Genomic DNA, 25,713 nt, shown 5'->3' with positions numbered 1-25,713 from the left:
AAAACAAAACACAAAAAAACAACCAACAACAACAACAAAAAAGAAAATGAACAACTCTCAAAAACATGCTTTGATACAAACGATGTAGAGCGCAGCCCCATCAGCAGTTGAACAGTCACAATAAAAAGTGTTTTTGTGAGGGAAGAAGAATGCAAGAGCAGTCAGGACAGGCAAGTGGCAAAACCCCCAAATAGGTTGTGCTGTTGGAGGACATAGAGCCAAACCTGATTTAACATCACACAAGACTGATCACATTTCTTAATATTTGCACTCAAAACCAGCAAGATATTTTCCTTTTTTGTGGATCTGAATGCCTATGAAAGTCACTAGGACTTTAGGATGAGGACTCATCCTGAAGAGACAAATGTGAATTGCAACTTCACATTTACCTCATTGTGTGATTCTTAGAAGGCTGGTGGGGGGGGAATCCTTCCATCCTCCTCCTGATGTGTAAGGCTTATACACAATACGAACCCAAGGACTGCTGTGGATTTGCGTTACCAGCATCCTTGCAGCCAATGGGATGTTATGAGCTAGATGGACTGCTAGATGGGTAAAAACTGGCTAGATCACCAGCATCAACAAGTGGTGGTTAATAGTTCATACTTCACCTGAAGGCCAGTTACAAGTTGGAGTTTATGAAAAACACAGATCACAACAACAATTGCAGCAATTGTGCATTTGGGTAAATGGTTGGCACTGGTAACACCAGGTCCATTGACACTCTACAAGGACAAAAAGGCAAGCAGCTCAGTAAGATTTTCTGTGCCTCAATATGCAACAAAAGAGGGGAAAATGCTGTTAACCCCTCATAAGTCACTGATGATGGAACAAATGACCTATGAATGCCTGACGCTGAAGATTCCTGCCAGCCACTCAGGCTGACTCTTATGGATAAGGGTAAAATAGAAACAAAATATGTTAAAAGGATTTTCTGAACCAGAAGTTTAAAGGAGTCAGAGAACTGAGGATGATCCCACATTTTCCCTTCCTATGAAGCATACACGATGTTGGTATCTCAAGCTACTACTAGCTGGTACAGGACTTCTCTACAAGAGTCAGGGGTTTTTTAAATCAAAATTTCATATTTCACTGTTTAGGATAAATTCTAACCTTTACCTTAAGCCTGGTTTCATTTATAAATGCCCATTACCTTACATCTATTAAACCTATCTTTGGATGCGTATTTTGGTTTTGATTAAGAGTTATCTGATAGATTTTATAAAATCTAATATTTTCACAATATCTAATATTTTCTCTCCTCCTCCATCCTGCTTTTTCAGCTTATATCAGGATTCTTTTGTAGTCAAGAACTATCTTTGGAAAACCTGAGATTCAAATGGGTCTGTGTTGAAGAAAGTATCATATTATCAATTATCTGTCTGTATCTGAGTGACTACCACTGCTAACTTCCATTCACATGTCTGCGTGTCTAGTGAAGACAGGGTTGTGATCTGAACCTTATAGCTAGCCTCTAACCTAACTAGAACCCCCAAATCTGATTTGATTTTAGAAATGGTTTAGTTCTAAATCTACATCTCTTCCCTGTGGTTCATGACCAACTCCATATATCACCTTCTTTGATAATACAGATTCACAAATGAGATAAAAAGCATTATTAAGACAGGTTATTGCATCATGCAGCCCTCAGTGTCAGTTACTTTTAAACAAAACGTGATACTCAATGCCTGCAGCCTGTTGATTTTGAAATACTAGTTCTTACAGAATCGGTTGAAGCCCAGACTTGGCTTCTACCAGCTACATAGTCAGAAAAGAAAACACTGACAACAGGAAAAGCTCCACGCTGAGGACCTCGGTTCTCCCTCAAGATACATACAAAGACACAGTGATCAGTCAGATCCTCAACAACAGGAGAGGTACAGGGATTAAGACTGGAAGAATAATTTTTTTGCCCTCTAAACAACCACTGCAAGGACAGGCATTTGCAGGGAAAAAAACTGGTGCCTCTTCAAAAAAAGGTATACATCTATATACACACATGCATGTATGTGTACACATATGTGCACACATATTCTTACATTTTGGGCTTTTACACACCTAAGTTGCCTGCAAAAATCACTTCTTTCAGATACTGAAGCTACTGACAATACTTGCTGACTAACAACAACTGCATTTGCTCTCCTACTCACCTAAACATGAATATTATGCTGAAAAATCTGTTACCTACCTAGATAACATACCTTGGTGCGTACAGCAAATGGCCATCAGTTTTTGACTGACATCTCCAGATCTTCTAAAAGGAATCAGCAGTTCACCTTATCTTCCCCCACTCTGTATTCCAGCTGAGGAATATACACTGTAGATCCTGAAGAAAAACATAATGAGAGAACAGGGGGACTGAAGCTGAACACCTGTATGATGTTACAAACAGAATATGAACTTAGCCAGGGAAGAGATTTTTATAAGAAATACAAATTCCTTGTTCAGCTAGGTGAAGCTTTAAGACAGGGCTGAATAACAACAGAACAAAGACAGATGAGGTAATACAGGCACTCATCATGGGACCTGCAAGTGAACAATACTGCACCTAATCACAAGTTGTCAGAGAATGAGAAGTGATACATACCTTCACCAGGATCCACAATTTCAATGGTTGTGATTGCTGGAATCTCAAGGGCAGCCGTAACTAGATCAGACAGAAAAATCTGGAATGTTTCAGATGCCTCATATTCCTTGTCTGCAAATATCCTCACTCACCAGGTGGCTGAAAGCCTGTCCTGGATCGAACTGGACCTGTTTCTGAGGTTTCCCCTTGAAGTCTTCACCCTTTACTGCTGTACCATCCTTGGTTCCAATACCTGGATGAGATTTCAGAGGAAATATTCTCCATGCATTTTAATATCTTAATAAAACTTAAAAAACAGTTTTAAAATGCTAATCTGGCAGTTATTGACCTTCAGAAAAAAATAAGGATGGTTATATCACACTTTCTCTAATACTGTAGCATAGCTCATAAAAAAAATACATTGCTATGGTAGGGTCCTGTCAACATATGTGTACATCAGGAATTGTATTGGCATGAAAAATTCCATTGACTTCACCTGCTGGGCACTTAAAACCTATACAAGCATCAAAGTTACAGAAGCATGAGGTTATTTATTGGATATGACTGAAGAGAACTGTTCAACAGGGACAGTTTTCTTATCTATATAGAAATTTATGGAACATGTTTTCCAGTTATGCCTTCAGAAAAGATACACCAGCCTGTTAAATTTCCTTATGTCAATTAAGGTGTTCAAGGCTTCACTGAAGGTATAATTTAGTCACACACAAAAAACAAACAAACAATACCCCCATACACACCAAAACAACCAATCCTACCACTCATCTCTTTCAAAGATAAATTAACCATTCTACATTTAAACTTTGTGCTTACAGTTTCTGTTACTGCTCTGCCTGCATCTGTGCTGTACTTATACACTTTTAGAACCTGTGAAGTTCTTTACCACTTTTACCTGTACACTATATAAGCCCTGAAGATTTCTGCCATCTGTCCAAGTCTTGCTTCTGCAGATGCTCTCCTAGCCAGGTGAGTGGACATTTGATGTGAAATCGCAGCTCAGCGTGACAGAGCAATGTTCACAGGGTTTATGTGGATCCACCACACTATGCAAATTTGCTTCTTCTCTCCCATTTTCTTTTTTCTCCCTGTGTAACTCTAAGCTGCAATACCTAGTCAGAAACACATCCTCTCTGCTGGGCTGTCATCCAAGCAGAATTTTGCACTGTAGAGGTTTAAAAGGCTGCACATGCTCATCTTAATAAAAACCACAGAGGGTAGTTGCACAGAGATTCTAGGGCTAGAGATGAATCCATTTAGTTCAAAGTAAAGCAGCAGATGAGGATATAACTCAAAGTAGGTTTTGTTTGCTATGCAGATCAGATGAGGCTTGCTGCAGCATGAGTTCATAAAATGATGATAAAACATGGATGTTTTGAGAGAGCAAAAACCGTATCTAGAAACGTGAACATGTTTTCACATGCAGGATGCTACAACTGACATAAGGATTCATTCAGGTTTTGCTACTTAATGCAATACAAACAGTTGCTTCATTAAGAAAAAACATTTCTTAGAAGCAAGACTGTACCATACATAAAAATATATCATAGGAAGGCACTCAAGAAAATATGTTTTTAATTAAGTCTGCATAGTCTTATAGCTAGGTTTCTTTGTTTTAAGCAACAATGCACACTACTGGCAGAATCCAACTGTGGATATAATGCAACTGTAACTCACCATGGAGTTTTGAAATTCATTACTGCCTCTAGGTTTCAATCCAGCATCAGTTTGAATATACGAGCATCTTTTTATTAAGGTTCAACACTAGCAATTAGGAGGCACTTTACCTCCCCAGTTGAGCATAATTAATCCCCCATCATCAAGTCAACGGCCTATGTGTTTGTGAGAGAATCTGATGGCTAGCAAAGAGCTTCTGAAGGCTGTAGAGTATGAAATCATTCATAAATGACTTACCATTCCTATATTTCCACAGTTCTTCTATTCTACAACTTCTTAGGTTTTAAAAGTCTGATTTAATTAATACTCAGAAAACAGCTCAATGTATTTGTGTTGCACAAAGCAAATACTGTCATGCATGGGTTTAAATGATTAAAAAAAAAAAAAAAAAAAAAAAACCTAAAGCTTTAAACCTTTTTCCTTTGTTTTTAAATCAGGCAGAAAAAGACCTTTTCTGCTCAGTGCTTCTTGAGCCGCTCCACTGGTGCAAAGAATTTTATGATTCCTATTTACTTTGCAGAGCTGTCACGATTGGGTTCTCTGCTATCCCATGATAGCACACTCAGAACTTCAGCATACTCTACACCTGCCACCTCTGCCAGCAGAAGACCCTGGAAGAATTTATAGCAGCTTTTGGATTTTCTGATAGTTCAAAGGCCAGCATAATGCTGCCCTTGTAAAGCAAGGAGTTGTAACTAACTTCTCTACAACTTGGTCCTACAAGTAAAGACCAGCTACTTCAAGAACTTATTTACTAATAGCTGAAGTTAATGTGTTACAAAACGTATCCTCCTGCCAAAATACACAGAATATCCCAATTTCTGTTTTGTTGTCTGGCAACTGATTTGAGGAAAAAGACACTAGGTAAACAGTAAAAGTTCATTTTATTTATTTGTTCTTACACCTCCTAATAAATACATTCAGTTAGATTTCTGGATGGCAGCAGTGGAAAATGAAACACAGAGTCACATCTAAGCAATAAAAATCTATACCATTGTTTTTATTCTAATTATTTGGCATTTATGTGTAAACAGATTAACAAGCAACTACGGAATAGCTTCTTAACTGCTGCCTTTTCTGGTGCAAGAAGCTTCAAACATTCAAGATTTACTTAATGATAAAAGAGGTTTCTCACAGATACCCTCTGCATCTGATGGTCACCTCCAGAAATCTGGAGTTCTCATCTACAACGTAGTTCCCTTTCTCCAGTGAAATTCAAGCCCAGTTCAGTCGAAATGGCTGGCTCTCCAATATGTTCCCCGCTGTGTCACAGAAAAAGTATCCTGAATACTACACATAGTTCACAAAACACAACTAGAGCTCCCTAACGTGATTGCTTAAGTCAATGTGCATCAGCCTGAGGACAAAGCCAGCAGTGTTTTCACCTGCAGATGTGAGGGACAGAAGTGCACCAGATGACCCACAACGGTCCAGTCTCCCAGACCGGCCAGAGTTGACTGGCACGTGTCTCCCAAGAGCCATGGAGCTCCCTGTGAACTCTCAAATATTACTTTTGCACAGATTATTTCTGTCAGGAGTGGCGCTAAGCTGTGGAAATAACTCTTTGGGAGGCTTTAGGTGGGTCACGTTGTAGCCTCGTGTTACTGACGCTTTTTAACGATGGCAGTTTGATGCTATCAATATCAAACAGAAGCATGAGCTGAATTCAGCATCTCCTAGTCAATGCAGGCAACATACAATATCACATAAGGAAGATATAATATCGTGACACAAATTAATCGATTGTGCAAAAATATTTGGAAATTGTGACTAAGCTTCTATTTTTTGCTTTCAGGAAAATAATTTATAAAAACAGTAGTTATTTTGTATTTCATGAAAGAAAACAGAAAAATATTATGAATGTAATGCTGTTTAAAATGTACAAAGTAAAAAACATTTAGGTTGTAATTTTATCCTGTTTTGGAAAATTAATTCTTTAGAAGTATTTTATAAAATTTGTATGTGATCTGGTAAATCCCATTTTCACTCAACAAATATAATCAAATAACAACCAGTCTTGAAGCCACAATCTTCCAGCTCAATTAATTATGTTTTTCTAGCAAAATTAGACCTTATGCTGCATGCAGTATGCTTTGTAGTGCAAGATTATAATATCTGATTTCAGAAAGTCTTCATTGCCAGTAGATAACTGACAAGGTATAGACAAGAACTGGTACGAAAAAAGTTGCTCCCATCAAGAACTAATAAGACGCTGTCCTCCACTTTGATGAATTTCCACATAATGAACATAAATTTGCAAAAAACTGTACTTCAGATACTTAATTACTTACTGAATCAGACAATTTAATGAAATGGAAAATTGCATCCTGTTAGCATTTTTTTTCTGGTCAAAAATTATGTTAGTTAACATTTTTCTTTTAAAATAAAAATCACATTTTACTCTCTAATTATGCACTTTTGTTACAGAAGAATAACAACATGAGACCAACTGACTAATTCAGCCCTGCATATAATAAGCACTTAAACTTTTGGACTAAAGGATCTAATTTGCTACTAGTGCCCTGTTGACATCTAAAAAAAAAAATCACCACATAAATCTCATTTGCTTTAACACCAAAAATTCTTATACTAACATCATTTCTATGGGAGTTGCCTCAGGCTATAAGAAAGTGTAGGGCAAAGTCCAGCTCAGCTTGATCATTATATTTCTGCTACATATCTTTCACAAACTTCATCCCTTGGCAGATTTCAGTGGGTTTTTTCCCTCTTTTCTTTTTCATCTTTTAACAATAAAACCTAACACAGGGTGCTCCAAATTAACAAAGACTTATCAGCTTAGAAACAAAGGACTGGAAACAAAGGGAAACTCTTACTTAAGGCTAAATTAAAAACAAAACCAAACCAAAGGCCCGTAACATAACAAAGTTTCACTTCACAATACATTAATGGTCACCTAGCATATTTCTTATTAGTCAACAACTGCAGTCAAAAGCTAGTTCTCAGGTGTGAAATTACTGACAAACTGCTATATAGATCTGCACAGAGCTGACACCCAGATGTGATGGGACCACCTGCACACTTGTTTCCAGTCAACAGTTCCATCATCTCTCATGTCTGTTTGCACTGCAAGGTCCTCCATACAAAACAAATACAGCATCATCTTCCTCCCCACATAAAAACCACACTCATATGTGCAGGTAAATACACTCTCATATAAAGCTGTTTAGCAAAGACACATTTGTAATTCCTCAGATACTCTACTTATATTTTCTTCTGGAAATGTCTGCTCCTACTGCCAGAGTGGGAAGCATTTTGGGATGGTTAATCTACCATGTAACTATTCCCCAGACTTTATTCAAAACAGAAAGTTGCTGAAAAACTGAAGTAAAACACCTCCTAAACTGTTATCCTTAGCACACAGTACATGCAAAAAACCATACTGTTGTGTAACACTTGGGGAGGGGAAGTGTGTTATATATGTTGCACTGCAGCATCGGCAAACTCAGCACGGCGTGTATCACAGGATCTGAGAACTGACTGCTGGAGCTGATGATACAAAGCAGCTGCCATGAATTGTTAGAAAACGCCTTTTGCTTTCATCATCGCTAGGAAAGATCAGACAGCAAGAGAGCTAAAGACATGTGATACGTGTGTCATACTTGACCTAAGTCAGTACCTGGCTTTTTGTGAACTCGGCATTAAACAAAAAGATCCCAAAACCAAGCCCCAAACACCCTATAGGCTTAAAGTAAAATCATATAATTTCCCATTACTGAAAATATCACAGAACACAGCATCCTAGAAGATAAATGTCTGGAACATGCTTTAACCCTGTCCTTCGATACGCAAAGAGCAAAATACCCATTCATACTCCTAGACCATTTTTTCCTGTTTCCAAATGATATCTCATTCAGTAGGTTCCCAACCTTGGGCTGCTCATGGTCCATGAAAATCAGGACAGCCAAGGAACTTGTACTGTGCACAATACTAACACCAGGTTCAACACTTGTTTACTGCCTCACAACTTCTCCACCTATTCTTTATTTCAGAACTGGCAAAAGGCTGGAGCAGGAAGCAGTGAAATTTTTAAGGTAATACATTTTCCTAGAGTTTTAAAGAGATAATAAAATGTAGTCTAAGGAATCTGTTCTTTATGTTGAGGATTGAGTACTTGCACCATAAAAATAACAAACAGGACAATTTTATTCTTCAAAATGTGTTTCAAACATATACTTAAATATCTCTATCTTTTAACTGAAACACAAATTCTTTAGCTCACCTACACATGCATCAAAAGCTGTAAAATCTTGCAGCCTCCCGTTTTGCAATTTTTAGGAAGAATATATATGCAGGGGCAATTACCAGAAAATTTAAGCACTCGTGTTAAGTATCATATATTTGCATTTTTCAGAGAAGCAGAGAACACTGAAAATGACAAACTGTATCTTAAAAAGAGGACAGTATGAAATTAGATGGTTGCCAGTTCTACAGTTATGATAAACAGAGGTATTCCAACAACATATTATAGTTAATAAGGTCCCTAACTCTTTCTCTACACAGCTTTTTCCTGCCCGAACAGGGAAGCCTTCAAGGGATGTCTCACACCAGCAGCTTCATAAATCTAACAAAGGCAGAACTGGTTTTCCTCTTGTCAAAGCAAATGTCATTAAAAACGCACAAGTTTCATAAAGGAGAGCCCTGTTTTTTCGGTGTTCTCCTAAAAATCTACCCTAGTTACTTGCTTTCTTGGTTTTATTACCCCTGAGCAAGTGTTGATGTCATGCCAAGTATTGTTAGATTTGGGGAAAAAAGACTAGATTAATACAAAGAGGTAGAAGTTGGTCATGTGCTTGGCACATGGGCCCTGCACCCTATGAAACATATATTTTTCTTTCTGTAAGCACCACAGACAGCATAAATATATATTCAGCAATTTGAAATTAGTAAAGAATAGAACATTAATAACCCAAATGGCAGGACACTTTCTTCTTGCTCTGGTGAAAAGTCCATCCGATCACCACCTCAGACTTTGTCTTAGCTTGGGTGGTTGGCCATGTTCCTATGGATTCCTTAAAGTGAAGTTATGTTTCTTTACAACAGCTGCTCTGTGGATGCAAACATATTCGCAGTTCACTTTGATTTGCTGGATAGCAAAAATTTATGGGAAAGGACTGGAAAGATAGAAAGCAGTTCAGGCCAATAAACAGTAAAGGAAATCAAAGGAATGAAAAGTTGGAGAAACACAAAAGGAAGAACAAAAACCAGCAGCTCAGAACAAGAAAGTAAATATATGTATGTATGAAAGGGAAGTAGTTCCAAATGTTGGAAAAATTGAAAAGGGAGATGAGAGGAGGAAATCTAAAATAACTTTTAACTTAAGATATAAAATTATGGGGTGGCAAAGTCACAAAAGGGCACTCATCCTCCCACCACTCAAAGAATCTTCAAAAATGCTTGGGCAAGCAGCAGATAGCAGGATTAGGAAATGTAGAGTTTGTTGGGAAACACAGAAAACATAGAAAAAAACACTTTTTTTCAGGAAAAAGCCATCTTTCTTGGTCTGCTTAAAGAAATATCAAATATTGGTGAAATAGCCTTCTAAAGAAATGCATCACTCTAGCCTCCAAAATACTTTAAGACTGATTATAACATGAATTCCATGTTAAAGTCCTGCCAGCATTTCAAAATATCTTACAGCTGACTTTCAAGAACAAATAAAAACAAAGAGTAAGTTATAAAATAATTTGAAAATAAAAACCAAAACAAACAAAAAACCACCCCAAACATACAAAAATCTCCACCTAAATGCAAAGCGCAGAATACAGGTCAAAAATGTCTACTGAATAGTATCACACTTTTTAAGCATGTAAGCCAAAAATAGAAAAAACCTGTAGGTGTTGGGAAACAGCACTATCAAAAGAGCAAAAATCAGCTAACAAAAAAGCATACCTCATCATTTTGAGTGCAGAAATCCAAAACAGTGGTACCAAGCCATAATATAGCTTTTTACATGGCTTTTAAATCAGTATTTAATAGGTCTTTTACAACTCATGCCTGATTTCAGTTATCATCAAGAAATTTTGAGACCTTAATGAATCTACATAAAGATGCTTATACTTTAGACTTTTTTTCCTGTTTGATATCATTGGACAGGGTTTCAAAAGAACGGGCACACTGTTGTTCACATTTTGTTGGAGGCACTTTCATTACTGCAGCTTGTGGAGGGCTGGCAGGCACAGATTGAATTACCTTGTCTTCTGCTTTTAAATCTTACCCAATTACGAGGATTTCATATTGTCATCCTCCCAAATTCCAAGAGACCTGAAAGTTGACTAAGAGATTTGTAATTTGAGAATGATGAGCATTCAGTGAAACATGAGGCGAGCCTGTGCATCAAGAGACTGAAAGTCATAGTCCTTCTTTGCCTTTTGTTGCCCACCCTTTCCCACTCCTGCTACAGGACTGGAGAACTGCAGTGTACTGTCAATATAAGAAAAACTACATGCATTTTATTTAAAAAATAAAAATAAAAATTTGCAGCCATATTCTCAATCTGGAAAAAGCATGACTCCATCTGTGACTCCAGTGTTTCTGCCCATGTTCTTTGCCTTAGTTGCTTTGCCCTGTCTTTATCATAAATTAGTAATCTTTACTCAGACCCAGTCAGCCTCCACCTAAATAAGCATTGTATCCTTCTGTTAAAATTCATCATTTACTCTATATATCTTTATATAGTCTTTCTCTTTCTGGAAGCCATCAACTCAAGAAAAATATGTCCTTTGAGCCTAACAATAACATGCTTTGCTGCACTATGAGACCCTATACTAAAACTATTTATCCAGTGGAAGTCACCACAACATACTATGCATCCACGCCAGTGTAGCTCACTGGAACACAAAAGCCACACTCTAATTTGCTACATTAGCACAGAGGAACATGGTTTATCCTGCATGGCTGGGAAGGTGTTTTCCATTAATTAGGCCTAATTCTTGGAGTTTTTCTGATATATGAACACAATAGAAGAGATCAAATGGCAAAAGCAGCTCTCAAATAAACTTACTGCTGCTCCGGAGACTGTAAACATTTTCAATACAGGAGTTCACAAGAAGCACAAGAATTTTTATTCTGGCAAAACAGAACTTGGTATTTGCAACAAACCATCATCACTGGACTTCTAAATAACTAGTTTTGCTCATAGAAGGGAGTTGCATTTAATAGTTTGGAGAATTTAATAACAATTTGGAGAATAATAATGATAAAATAAGTTTTGTATCACAGGCTTGTCTAATTTTTGTCTGTTTTTCTAACAGCCTCAGTTGTAGATAACTGCAGCCTAGCCCCGGACATAGTCCACTTAGAAACATTTCCTTTTTTAGAAGGAGGTGGAAAACTTAAAAGTGAAGAGTTCAAGAAGCAGAGATGGGACAGGGACTGAGACAGAGCTACCGTAGAAGGGTGTGTGCTACAAAGATACTCCTTACCACCAGCCAAGGAATGTCCAGTTGTTCCTGAGAGCAATTTTGTATCATTACAGAGATACAACTACATTTATGTGGATGACCGCTAATCACAGTCTTCAATACTCTGCCTGTTATGTGTTAAGTCTAACTCCTACTTCTAATTTAATTTAAGAACAAATTAATCTTTACATAATCAGGCAGCTCACACAACAATAAACTACACTGAAGTCAGGCCTATGGTCCAACACAGATATATACAAGAGAGATGGGAAACAGGAGTTTGCTAGCTATTATTTTACAAAAGTCTCTCTGTCTGGAAATAGGGGAAAAAAAGAGAAAGGAGAAAAAAAAAAAAAAAGACAGAAATAAAGGAATATCAGAATAGTGGAGTTCAAAAAAACCAAACAAACCAGGAATATGACACTGAGGGAATCTAAGAGTGAGCTCTCTAGCAATTTTTCACATTAATTTGATCAAAAAGTAAAGTTTTGGCTAACCAGCTCTGTGCCAGAAAAAATCTTCATCAAAAAAAGGAATTGAGAAACCTCCTTGTCACTACTTTGTTCTCAACGGTTCTTAGATTTTTATTACATGCAAGACTATGAAGGAAGCACATTGTCTGCAGAAAGGGACGGGTGTTCCTCGTAGATAAATCTAATACTAAAGTCTCTGCTTTTCCAGACTGTATTTGGCCTGAAAGAAGTCATGGTACTGTGGGAATTTGTTCTTCTATCACCATCCTTTTTTGTATTAATTACATTAAAAACTATATTCTAAGGAATCATCTTCATTTCCATGTTTAGGTTAACTACAGAAATTACTTGCCACTGTTGAAGAAGCAACATCAGCCAATTCATTTAATTAGACAGTCTAAATTGTGCAGATTTCAATTTATCCATATACTAAAGACTATTCTACCAAAGCTTCACAATAACAAATACATTCAAGAATTCTGCAAGCTATTGGAACTGATAAACCTGCACTACTTACATGATAAATTCTTCTTTAGATATTTCCTTACCCAGTCATCACCTTACATGTACTTATGGTCCATCTGGGCTTTGATCCTAATCCTACCTAATACATCTGATCTAATTTAGGTTACTCACAGTATCAGTTGTTTCAAACAACTATCAATCCATTTGCAAGCTGTCATGTCTGATTACCCATACAAATAATTTGCCAAATCTCTAAAATACCATGAGAACAATATACAGAACATGATTTTTAACAACGATCCTTTTATCATAAGAATATAAGTGCCTTACAGACTATAAGCTTTTGAAAGAGCAGTGTAATAAACATGCCAAGGGAAATCAATACAGGAAGTAACAAACCATAAATGAAAGTAGAAAGACTGACCACCGGGCTCCATAGATACCTGCCTAAATTCTGGAAAGGTGCCAAGAGGTACCACAGAAACATAAGACGTGTTTCTTTCCTGCTTCAGAGGCCTTCCCTTTTATTCCCCAGTGAAATGCCTGCTCAGTCTTAATGATCATTGCCACATGCAGAGCCATAGCCAGACCAGTGGATAAGGACTGATTCAGGTTTCCTGAATCCTCCAGCCACTTGACATTGACTGAAGTTCCACAACAGGGTAATGACCTGAAGCCTGAAAATACTGTAGAGTTCCTATCTTGAAACAGCAATAGATGAAGGGGTGAATGAAAACCATGTCAGAAACACTTCAATGTTTTAATTCCACAATTGTTCAGAGGTTCCTTTCAGCAGAAACATAATACCTTTATAAAAATTTCTATCAAAATAAAGCCTCCACCCCCAATGACTTTTCATTTTTGAGGTGAACACAGGTAAAATGCACCATTCAGTGCTGTCAAGCATGACAGCAAATTAGAGCACACCAAACACGCAGTGAAAATGGAAAGCATTCTCCCACTGAATTCAAAAGATTCCTGCAGTGCAATTTGTTCAAGCTTTGCTGCATAAGAATTCATACATATTTGCTGACTAATGTTTTGAAACTTTTTAATAAGGTTTTTGTAAACCCCTTAGCACTTCTATTTAACTTACACTGGGACAACTATAGCTTTGGGGTTTTTTTAAGGCTGCTTGGAGATGGCTCGTCAGTTGGAAATCCTTCGCTTCTTAAACGAGGCACCTTTGTGTCTGAAAGTGGTGAAATTATACCACTGCAACATCTTTTGCAAAGTCACAAACCGTTTTCAGATTTGTGGATGTGAGGAGATAGATGCATAAAACCTGTCTACCAAAAAAGAGCATTTTTTAGCAAGAGAATGGTACACCAACTTGCAAAGTTGATTTATAAAAGCATTAGTAAAATTAGAGGAGATATTACTTACATGTAAGAGTAGACAGTTATGTTAGATAAATATAGTAATCAGATACTAATTTTGACCAGTAACTACATTCTGCCAGTTTAGGTGATCAAATTCAAGCCAAGGATTGCTAACAATCTCCCAGAATTGCCGTATTTCAGTTTGTGTTACCCAAAGGAAATAACAAAACACCATTAAATTCTGCCAAAAGATTAATTTTTCACCTGCACGTTATGCATGAACAAGAATACCTATTCTTAAGGGACTGGATATCTTAATGTTCCTAGACGTTATAAGGAAGCATATGACTATGATACTGTGTTAGAATCTGTGAGAAGTGTGTGGCTCACAGATTACAAAATCCTGTATTCTTATGCCTCCTTAGGTACCAGAGTCAATCAAAACACTAAGAGACTATCCAGAATCAAGGAGCCATACTTCTTGCCTAGAAAAACATTAACAAGCTTTAAGATAAAAGGCTGATGTTCCTTATATTAGCCTTACGAAAGCCTGGATCAGCCCCTGGATCAACTCCCTGGCTGAAGTCTAAATCTTTGAAAAGCAAAAGGTAAGAAAAAAGGTGGAAAAATCACATACTACCAGAGAACTGCTAGATTTTCCTCGGGGTTTTCACCCAACCACACCTCCCTCATGCAATTTCTTTGCAGTAGCATCAATCGAATATGGGCGAGAAGGCCTCTAAGTGAAATCCCAAGCAAATTAAAATTAATAGCAAAGCTGCTGTTAACTTTAGTGGGATCAGATTTTCACCCCACAGATCTGGGACCCCTTCAAGCAAAATGCACAGAGCAAATTCGTACTTTAGATCCTATGATGTATTTTTCTTTCTATGGAGCTATTTTTTAGTAGCTAGAAGTACATAGGTACAGGATTTTCTTTAATATTTCCTGGATTGCAAAAACGCCTTAGTACCTTTCAGTAGGATTCATTTACACAAAGGGAATTCTAAGTTTTAATATCACATTCTACTCAAGGTTTGAAAGAAGCCTGAACTAGTCCCACAAAGTTCACATTAGCAAAACATCATAGCTTTCAGTATCAGCAAGGTCTCATTACTCTTTTGGCAGCGCTAATTGAAAACAAAGTCTAGAGGGCAGCAACAACAGGAGTGACAAAAGCTTAAGTGTACGGAAAAACTACAAAATAAAAAAGGCAAACTCTACAGGCAAATAAAAGCTACATCACTGAACACAAAGCAGGTGGAGAGGCATTGGACTAACCTGATTGTGTTTGTGCAAGGGAAGTGACAAAACAGAGAAAAACACACGTGTTTTCTCCTCACGTTTGGTACACACACATTGTGTTGCTCAACGTTTCCTTTGTACTGATGCAAAATTAAAGGCTTTTAAGAGGATTCTAGAAGCTAGAACATAAAACATAAAAAATAGAAAATAATGGACTCTTTCTTGAGTGTTGCTGAAACAGTTGCAAACTCCACTAAATCAGTGAACATTCTCTCCTCCTGCTGGGCCTTCAGGTACTTTTTCCTCAGTCATACAACAACTATTAGAGTTGTGCCTTCTTTCAGGCATTCCCTTTGGAGGTAAAAGCCCCTGAGGGAATACATTTAATGTATTTCGAAACACCAAAGCCATCAAAACACTAATCCAAATAGAATTCCTTTTAAAAGCATTTCCTTGCACTATAATAGTAATGACAGCATTGACTTTTCAACCTTCTTTCCCACACCAAACAAGTTTTAAGCAAATTTCCAGATGTTACTTGCTCAGCACACCTTCCTGTATCCACGAACTCTTCCTGTAGTGTCAGTCACATCAGTATCCAACAGCCCTTCAGTCAGTACATGTTTTGTTACAAGTATAGCTATGCACATTTATTGCTACAGCTTTTCTTATTCTGTTTGGTGATATCTGGAACAGATAGATGACAAAGTAATCTAGTTGAAAGTTTCACTTCATTTAGCAGAGACTGAAAGTGCTATTAATGAAAATATCTAGTAACTGACTCCCTTTGTGTCCCTGGGTGTATAAAGAAAAAGAATCACCATCTGTTCAGCCATGTCATTTCTTTTTCCCCATTGTTTCTCATCATTATTATATTACCTCGCTTAGTAATGCCACAGTCAGTGAAAGACTTGTATATTCATTAAGTGACAGCAAAATAAGGTATCTGTAAGAAACACAGGTAGTTGTTCACAGAAACTTCTCCTGTGTGCCAAGTGAAGGGTAAGCAAAAATAGACAAGGAATACATCTCCAATCATTTGTAAATGAATAGCCCCATCTGATTTTAATTGCATCGATTGCAAGCTACTTCAAAAAGAGCTAGAAAATAATTGGCTTGTGAAGTCTAGCTCATTTTTTCTATCCCCCTCAGCTGGCCAACATTGAACCTTTTTCTTTCAGTATAACCAGAGGAAGCACAAACCAAAAGCCATTTTCAGCCTGTCATAGCTTTGTCTGCAGATTACTCTACTGGCTCCTAAAAGAAAAGATCTTTCCAGCTGTCAAGGATACAAAGTGCCAGCCATGGGGAATGGGTTGGTGCATTCTTTGCTTACAAAACAGAGGTCTCCCAGTTCCCTGTAGCCTGGTGCAACTACACCTCACCGAAATGATTTGCTTACCCAAACCTTAGCAAGAAAGGAAGTAATTTCCTTCAAACTATGAATACTGTGTGCATTTCCAGCTGCCCACTATTCTACCTTCATTTGTAAACATGAGAAACTTGTCCTTGACAGGATCGCAATGAACCAGAGGTGGGGTTGATCTAATATTGAAAATATCTTTAACGTGCCTTAAGGTACATAATCTTTCATATATGAGCAAAGTGACAATACCAAATGACGGGTGCCAAATGTTAAATTACTTCTTGGACAACTGAAAATAAACAAATCACACTTCATTGTTTTGCTGATACTCTCAGTGCAGTGTCCAAAAATAGTGTTGCCCTACAGATGGGATAAAGAAAACAGTGGAAGTTCTATCCAAGCTGCTCACATTCATCTTCAAGTCATAAAACAAACAGGTTCATCTCAGCTCATCGAAATATCTCAGCTAGTCAAAGCGTGGGTAGTTCTTAATTCATAACAGAATGCTTATTTCTCAGGCACATATTTACCACTGGCTGGATTGGTTTATAGCAAATGGTGGACAGAAAACTATGGTTATTTATACCACTACGAGAACAGAAACAGGCTGATTATAGATAGAATAGAAAGTAATAACTGGTTTTCAAGAGATCAAGACATACATTTTCTGGTTTGCGATCATTAGAATAGGAAGTCTCAGCAAACCCAAAGAAGCTATGGCTTTCCAGTGACTATCCTCATACTGTCAATGCAGATTTCTTTTTATTGAGTCTGCCAACTTTGGACAAAATATTTTAATGGTGTTTCAGACTTGTTTTGAGGCCTGCTAGGAAATACTTACTTCTGTCAAATGCTGTGTTAGAATGCTATTCTGACATGTTCTGTGCACTTGAGGTTACATCAAACTAGTCAGTTTACAGCAATTATTATGAAGGCAGATCCTCACGCAGATGTTATTCAAGTGAATTGCAAATTTATTTTACAAAACTTCTTGTCTCCCTTTAATTAAAAGGAACTTACGTAAAATTTTTATGAATTCTCAGTGAACTTAATTCATGCTAATGATTGGAGGAAAATACTGCAGCCTACGGAGAAAAAAATACACAAACAGAATAGATTTCAAAACAAGAGTCATCAAAGAATTATGAAAAAAAAAAAAAAAGGAAAATACATATATCGATACAAATAATCACTGGCCCACTGAAGACTCAGAAACAATAACAATCTATGCAAAACAAGGACGTGCTTCTGTATAAATAAAAGCAAAATAGACTTAAAGCAGCCTGTCTTACCATTTCACCAGACTCTCAGCCATGATCCAGATCAACTAAACTCTCCTTATTTAACAAAGGTTAACATTCATTTTCTCTTTTGATTCAGTAGTTGGCCATGATTCCAAACCTGCCAATGTTCCACATTGCACAGCCGAATTTTTGTAATGTGCACAGCTAACCATAGTGGATTGACTGCCACCGGCAACAGTTCTCCATAGAGGCCACTGAACAAACAGTAATGTGACAACAGTATATCCCACAAAGAGTCCACAGCTTGCCATGGCAGTTTGCATTAATTGTGATATTACACAGGGTGTTGGAAAAAGATGGACACAATTTGAAATCATGCTGCTTTGAAATTAGGTCCATATTTTTGCAACAACTTGTATGATAAAATTAATAAAATATCCTGATTTGTGTTCCTGTGTGTTCATGTCGCTTTTACATTTTACTTACAAAGAAATAATATATGACTTGTTTATGTGATCGGAACAATCTTCCAGATGATGTAATTCAAAGAAATGTAGAATTAAATATCTTAACCTTACCTTCATCTTCAATGGAGAAATAGAAGATGCCACTTGTAGCATTATAATCTTCCTTCAGGATGTAGCTGATCTTCATTTCATCAATTTCAGCTAAAAAAAGAATATGCTAAATGAATCATCACAGCATTTATCTGCAAAGTATTGGACATAGTTCATTCTACCTTTACTATTTGATTACTTACAAATAAGTTGGCTAGTTTGTGGATAATGCATATCACCAACTAAACTTACATAATGTGGCATGGATGCCTACACTGGTCTATACTCAGCAACACAACATAAATTTAGTTACTAGTTCAAAGAAAAATAGAAAGACAGTGAGATGTAGTTTTACCCTAAATGTTTATTTTTCAATACTAAAGTCACATTCTTGTTTCAGCACATTAGGAAGAATTACTTTGCTGCTAATTTTTTAAAAATCTGTTTCACTTTAATCAGTTTTTTAAGCTCTTCCATAACACACAAAACTGTTGCAGGCACATTGGGAGTGAATATGAGAACATATCAAGCAAATCACAAATAGCTCTAAAAGTTAATACAACTTTGATTCAATACTCCCAGAGAACAGGGGAAAATCATCAGGATATTTCTATTACCCTAAATTTGCAGGTCTATTAACCTGTAGCCCATTTCATCAATATGGAGAGTTCAGAGAAGTCATCTTCTTTTGCTTTTATTTTAGTTAAATACTTTTATTTTAGTTAAATAAACAACAATTTCATTCGATACAAAAACATCTGGGATAGAATTGTTCTTTATACTCCAATCACCTTTAAGCTTTTCTAGAGCTAATTCTGATCTACTAAAAGACTTACTCCCCTAGAGATACCAGTTGCATTTCTTCTGGCATGGCAGATTTGGGTGCTTTCTCTTAACTGAAAATGTAAGAATCATTGTTGAATGAATGGCAAATGATTTTCACAACACCGTAGCTTGGCAGATGAAGCGCAAATTGTTCTATCATAATCTTAAAGCTACAGCCTGTCTGGTAGCTACAGATAAATACATAAAATGGAGATAAAGGTTTTTTTCTCTCCCCAGATTGCTTTCTCTTGCAAAAGAAAGGCAACATACCTGAGCACAGAAAAATAATGGAAACCTCTAATCCAATTACAGTGGCTAATGAAAATTTTGTTGTCCCCACTGCTGATAGTCAAAGCACGTTGGAGACACGTAAAGTCTAGGCTGGAAGTTTCCTTGTGAAAGCTTTCAACGTACTGTTCTATTCAGGATAGATGAATGACAGTCCTGAACCCAACAAACTCGCTAAGATCACCCAGAGCACAGAGACCCTTACAGGGAGTCTGGCTGCTGTCACCATGCCCCACCATGCTCTGAGGCTCTCCTCTCTGCACTGGTTTAGAGCTGACCTAAAGGAGGTCTCCTTATGTACTCAGCATTCTCTGTGGAACAGAAACACACAAATTGTCACCCAAACTACTGAGACTATACTGTGTGTGCCTGTCTTTTTTGTTGTTGTTGTTGTTTTTGTTGTTTGTTTTTTTTTTAATACTAGATGCAGTGACGCACAGAAATGTTAAAAGCCTTTTGGAACAACTTTTGCTGAAGACTAGTGAGTTTTGAGCCTGGATTTGATTTCCAGACAGGCAAACAGGTACTTCAGCCTTCAAAAAGAAATTGGTGCTGGATCTGCAAAGCACCATTTCAGATTTTATCTTCTTACGAGCAGTACCATGCTATGTACATGGTAAGATCTACACTTTGCACACACATATCAGTTACAGAAAAGGAGAAACTGTTTGGTTTCTGTACCATCATGTCCGTAGCTGGTAAGATTGTCTTTCAAGTCTTCTTTGGTGAAGCTGGGGACTGGGTAGTTGCTGTTGTACAAAATCTGGCTGTGCACTGGAATCTGAGTGACTGTGAAATGAAGTGAATGATCAGGAGTGTCCCCATCTTACACAGTCAGCTCAAAAGGGGTGATCAGCCTAGTCTCCCCTTCTTCAGCAACCAGGTCACTAATAGTTAGAACTGGCTTTGTATTGTCCAAATCTATCACGGAGACCCTGAAGGTACAGAAGACTGGGTTATACCCATCTGTCACTTAAAACTCAAAACTGTCCATCTTCACCTCATCCTTTGCAGTGTGAATGTAGTAAATCTTCTTGCCAGCAAGTAGGATTTTAGTAAAGGAAATAACAGGTACCCCAGGATTGTCTGAGTTTTCTAGATGGCCACGGGCTGGGGACTGGATGACACCGAAGCGCAAATTTTCATCAGGACTGTTGAAATCACTTGTGCTGAGTTGTGAGTGCCATGTTTCCACCTTCTTTGAGAGTCACCCCCTTGTTGATCACCTCAGGGAAGACCATACCAATGCTACCAATGGTAATACAGAGGTACCTGTCTATCAAGGCACTAATATCATCAGTAACATCAAATTTAATGAGATCACACACTCCATATAGGACAGTATGAACATAGTAGAAAAGTCCCTGGTCTAAATCATCTTGTGTGAAGTTTGTGCCTTGTGTAACATTGCATAGCACTTGTCCTTCTCTGTTCAGGTGCTGTAAGAAACCCTGCATGGGTACCAAATGGATGACATAAACAAGGGTCTTGTCCTCTGAAGTAATGTCTGTGGCTTTAAGGGCTTGACTAGACATGACCTTTGACTTGCCAATCTCTACTTCCAGACCATTATTGATTGCCATCCTGGAGGTCTCCTCATCTACCAGGATCACCATAATTGGTACATTCTGCTCCACTGTGTAGTGCCCATCAGTGAGCTAAATTTGGAAGCTATCTTCCTTCATCTCTGAGTCATCATGTTCATACACAATGCTGGAAGCCTCCTGGATCTCCTCCAAGGCAAAACTGTGAACAGACACAGTACTTGTGGACAGCTGCTGTACAATCTGCCCATGCCTAGGAGGGACAGCAATAACAAAATGCAGTTCATCTGGAGGCATGTCTGTATCGACTTCATTGAGGATGGGGGTGTCAATCACCAGGCTCAATCTCCTCAAGCACTATGAATTCACACACAAACAGCTCCAGCTTTTCATTGTTGATGAAGATTATGACAATAGGGAACAACTGGTGAGGTGAGAAGTTAACACCATCAGAGCACTGGAAAGTCAATCTACCCTCTCCAGACTCCACAATTTGTGAATGCTCTGCATGTTGTTGACATGACCCAGATGAACATCTTTGATGGAAAAAGCACGAGTGGCAGCACCGGCTCTAGACTTCTTGGACCCTGGGGCTGGAGAGACATTCTTTAAATATCCCGAAGTAGACTGAACCATCACAATGCACAAGATGTCATCTCCGGGAGTTATCTATGTCCCCTACACCCAGCTGATCCAGAGTTAGAGTACTCTTCCCTCCCTCAAGGACACTGAGCAGCTCTGCTGCAACCATCACTGAAGGTGCAATGCTGTCCACTGGCAATATAGTCACAGCAACATGGACCCTTGGTACTGTGCTGCCTCCCACCACCCATTCACTAGAGAGGTCAGAAATGGTGAGACTGAAGGAATCATACCTCTTTTTCAAGGCAATCTCTCCACTGGTGTGAGCATAGGCTGCTGCTCCATTGATGAGGTCATGCTGGGTAATCTTTTCTGATCATACTCCATCCGTGAGGATGTCACCCAGCTTGGGTGGATCCTGCACAATGAAGGTCAGCACAAAGTCATCTGTATCCTCACCTGTACCCTAGAAAAGCAATGTAGTAATTTCAGCAGCACCGTTTTCCAGGACATCAATGGTTGCTCCCACCCATCTATGACCACCAGGGAGAGTGATGCTTGGGTTTTCATCATCCACAGGCTGCACAGTGATCCTGACTATGACTGGCACATGATGGGCTCCATTACTCACCTGCAGTTGATAAGAATCACTGGCAAACTCATCACCACTGTGCTTGTAGGAGATGTGCTCACCAGCAATATCATCTAGCAGGAAGGATTTTCCTTGCACCATCAGACCCTCCTCCAGATAATGCAGATGGCCATGTTCTGGAACTTGAGTTACAGTGAAGACAATCTGGTCTGCAGATGTGTCCTCATCTGTGGCATCTAGCTTATCAGTGGTGAGAAGAAAGCTGTTTCCCTCAAGCACTGTGAAGCCAGTATTGGTGATCTGAGGTGGCTGGTTGTCCACTGGCTGAAGAAAGAGACTAAAGGTACCTTGTATAGAATTGCCAGCTGAGTCCTCTACAAGGAATGTGAACTGAATCACCCATGGTGTGATCCCCAGCTCCTGAGCAGGAGGGTTGATCCCTTGTGGTGGTTGACCTGGGCCTGGGTGAAGCATGTAATGGCCACCTCAGGACTGTCAGCCAATACAACGTTCCCAGTGACCACAGAGCTGTTCTCATTTGTGTCGGTGGTGTCATTAAAGTGTACTTCAGCTCCCTGTCATCCATATCCAGGTCAGTGTATTGTAAATAGCACTTCTTCAGTGATGATTGCCTGGTACTCCTGCACCGTCATCTGCAGGCTAGCACCTGGGTGCAGATGGCAGGCTGTCTACTGGTTGGACTTGGACAGTGAGCACATGCTCCCCTGATGGGTTAGGGGGGGTCTTTGTCATCCTGCAGCTGAAACACAATGTGGCCCATCACTGTACTGGTGCTATGAGCTCTTATGTGCCTGAAGAACAGCCTCCCATCGAGGATGTCCTGCTGCAGCCACTCACTCACCACCCTCTCATACAGACGTTCATCCGCCACAAAGTGCCATGGGGAGGAAGAGGAGTCATGCTCCAACTCTGATCTGCTTTCTTTGCTGTCATAAGATGGTTGCTGTGCCTGACACAGCAACAGCTTGCCAAAGCAGGGTGAGTCAAGTAGCAACACTGTTGAGTCCCCAGCCAGGACAAATTTGGTAGAGCCATCATCAACGTCCGTAGCACTGAGGACAAAAAGTGAAATTTGGACAGTATGGTGCTCACTCAGCACCAGCCTAGGATTTGTATTCAGCAGCGGCAGCTGATCATCATCAGGAGCAATGGTGAGGGGGTACAGAAATTCAACCTGGTGCCATCCATCTATCATGCAGAAAACAATGTTGTCACTGTAGCTGTGCTGACTGTCATTGTGCTGGTAAACCACCTGCCCTGCTGCTAGCGCTGCAGCAGTGAAGGACTTATGGTTGGGCAGCACCCCCAGTACCTCAAGCTCCCTGTATAACAAGCCTCATGTGACCCAGACCCTCACCTCTTTCAGATTGTCCTCATCGCTGATCTCCAAGTTACCAGACAGGGGCCATGACTGGGCCTCAAAGAGCATCAGCTGAGGGCCGAACGACTGAAAGTAGCCACAGGGGCCAACGTATTCACAGGTTTTATCAGGATGATGAAAGCAAAAGGCTCTGAGAAGGCACCATCAGGGTCCAGCACTTCCATTTCCACCTGGAAAAGTTGATCCTGGTCCGAGTCCGGGGTAGGCAGCTGGTAGGCAATCTTCAGCTCCCTCACCTCCTGCTGTGAGAAGGCAATGAGGGGCCTGCTGGAGACATCTGTGTTGAACAGGAAGCCTTGCTGCTGTGGGTCAGTGGGCCAGGGGGAGGTGAGATTGAAGACTAGGAGGTCTTGGGAGGTTTCCAGGTCCTCAGCAGCCAACATATCCAGAGTTAGGGCAGTGAGAGCAAACTGGCTCACCTCCATCATGAGCAACGTCAGAAAACTGGGCTTGGGCGGTGTGTTGGTAGTACTCCTGCTCCCCCCGGCCGGGGGCAGGTAGCACGGACACCCGTGCCGGGATGCCGTCCCGGCCAGAGGAGGCGGTGGCCGCCCGGTGCCGGTAGCGGATGGCCGCTTGCAGCATGGCGGAGCGGTCTCCGCTGCGGCCGGCGGGCAGGGGCCGCTCCTCGACGCCCAGCAGCCGCCGGGAGGCGGGCAGGGGGCCGGCGGCCGCGGGGGGCAGCAGGGTGATGCGGCAGCGCCGGCCGGCCTTCCCCTCGGGGAAGCCAAACACCTTGTGCAGGGGGGCGCCGAGCGCCCGCAGCTTCTCCACCGGGTTGCGGGTGAGCAGGCGCAGCTGCTGGAAAAGCGTGAATGGCACAGCCAGAGTCCGGCGGGGCGAGTCGTAGCGGATTTGGAGGCGCAGACGGTACCGGCCGAGGCTGCGGGTCCTGAAGTGGGTGTAGCTGAACTGCCCGCGGGAGAGGGCGCAGGAGAAGCGCGGGGGAGACAGAGCGCCAGCGGTCCCCAGCACCGCCGCGGCACACCTGTCCCCGGCCGCACCCGCAGCACCAGGTCCGCCGCCGGGTCCAGCAAGAAGGAGCGGCCGAGAGGGACACACAGCCCCCTCTTGGAAACCAGGCCAGCAGAGACATCAGGCTCCCGCGGGGGCTCCGCCGCGCCCGGCGCACTCGGGATGCCGAGCAGCAGCAGCGCTGCCGCGGCCGGCAGCTCTCGGGGGTTCCCCGGCCATGGCCCGGCTGCTGCGGAGCGCTCTGCGCCGCCCCCACTAAAGTGCCGGGGCACCGCCCTGGGGCGGAGGGGGAGAACGGTCCTCCCCGGGCGCTGCAGCGGGACCACTGCCCCCGGCTGGGACTCCGGAGGCGCCCGTACGCCTGGCGCGGCGGCAAGGTGCGGGTTGAGGCCCCCGGACCTCCCCCGGTGCAGGCACGGCCGCAGACTTGCTCCCTCAGGCGGTGCGACAGCGAGAGGATGCAGCAAGATCAAGGGCCGAAAATAAGGATAGGTAGATGAGGCAGGAGAGGGGGAGCGACCAGATCAGGAGGAGCGAGGCAGAGTTGGGGAGATTTAAGTAGAGGCAGCGGGGAGAAGGCACCTAAGGAGGGCTCAGCCGAGGCTTCCCAGGCGGGGACGGGGCTTGTCCTGCTGCCAGAGAAGGCTGCATAGGCTCCAGCAAGTGCCTGCAACTATCCAACTGAAAACCCAACATGAAAGTTTGCCCTGGACATGACCACACCTTCGTGCTCTAAAAGAGCCTATTGATACTTATCTCTTTGTACAGACAGAATTTTTCCTCCTTCACCCCCAAACTTGGCATACGGTCCATGCTATGTGCAGCCAGCAAAAAGAGAAGGGGGGAATCGGTAAAACCACACAGACTTTAGGATGGTTGCTTACTGTTAAGCCTAGGCAGTTTCCACTTTGCTTGGGACCATTCCTATTCAGTTTCACAGAATCACAGAATGTTAGGGATTGGAAGGGACCTCAAAAGATCATCTAGTCCAATCCCCCTGCCAGAGCAGGAACACCTAGATGAGGTTACACAGGAAGGTGTCCAGGTGGGTTTTAAATGTCTCCAGAGAAGGAAACTCCACAATTTCCCTGGGCAGCCTGTTCCAGTGTTCTGTCACCCTCACTGAGAAGTTTCTTCTCAAATTGAAGTGGAAC

The 25,713-nt window shown here is 40.7% G+C and overlaps 1 protein-coding gene across 1 annotated transcript in view; it reads right to left on the bottom strand.

The window, feature by feature from the left end:
• Positions 1-25,080, bottom strand: part of FREM3 (FRAS1 related extracellular matrix 3) — a gene marked incomplete at its 5' end in the record, with an annotated part of 31,664 nt that extends 6,584 nt beyond the window's left edge. Inside the window, 10 exon segments of the mRNA XM_065062950.1 lie at positions 2,189-2,326; positions 2,588-2,819; positions 18,373-18,462; positions 21,884-22,622; positions 22,625-22,738; positions 22,741-22,810; positions 22,812-22,860; positions 22,862-22,923; positions 22,925-23,641; positions 23,644-25,080. Of these exon segments, the coding sequence (XP_064919022.1) occupies positions 18,459-18,462; positions 21,884-22,622; positions 22,625-22,738; positions 22,741-22,810; positions 22,812-22,860; positions 22,862-22,923; positions 22,925-23,641; positions 23,644-25,080 (3,192 nt within the window).
• Positions 25,081-25,713: the final 633 nt, after the last annotated feature.

This window comes from Columba livia, chromosome 4 (assembly GCF_036013475.1).
Source record: "Columba livia isolate bColLiv1 breed racing homer chromosome 4, bColLiv1.pat.W.v2, whole genome shotgun sequence".
In the NCBI taxonomy this organism is placed as follows: domain Eukaryota; kingdom Metazoa; phylum Chordata; class Aves; order Columbiformes; family Columbidae; genus Columba; species Columba livia.
Note: the sequence above shows the minus strand (reverse complement) of the source record. Positions and strands in the feature narration are given on the sequence as shown.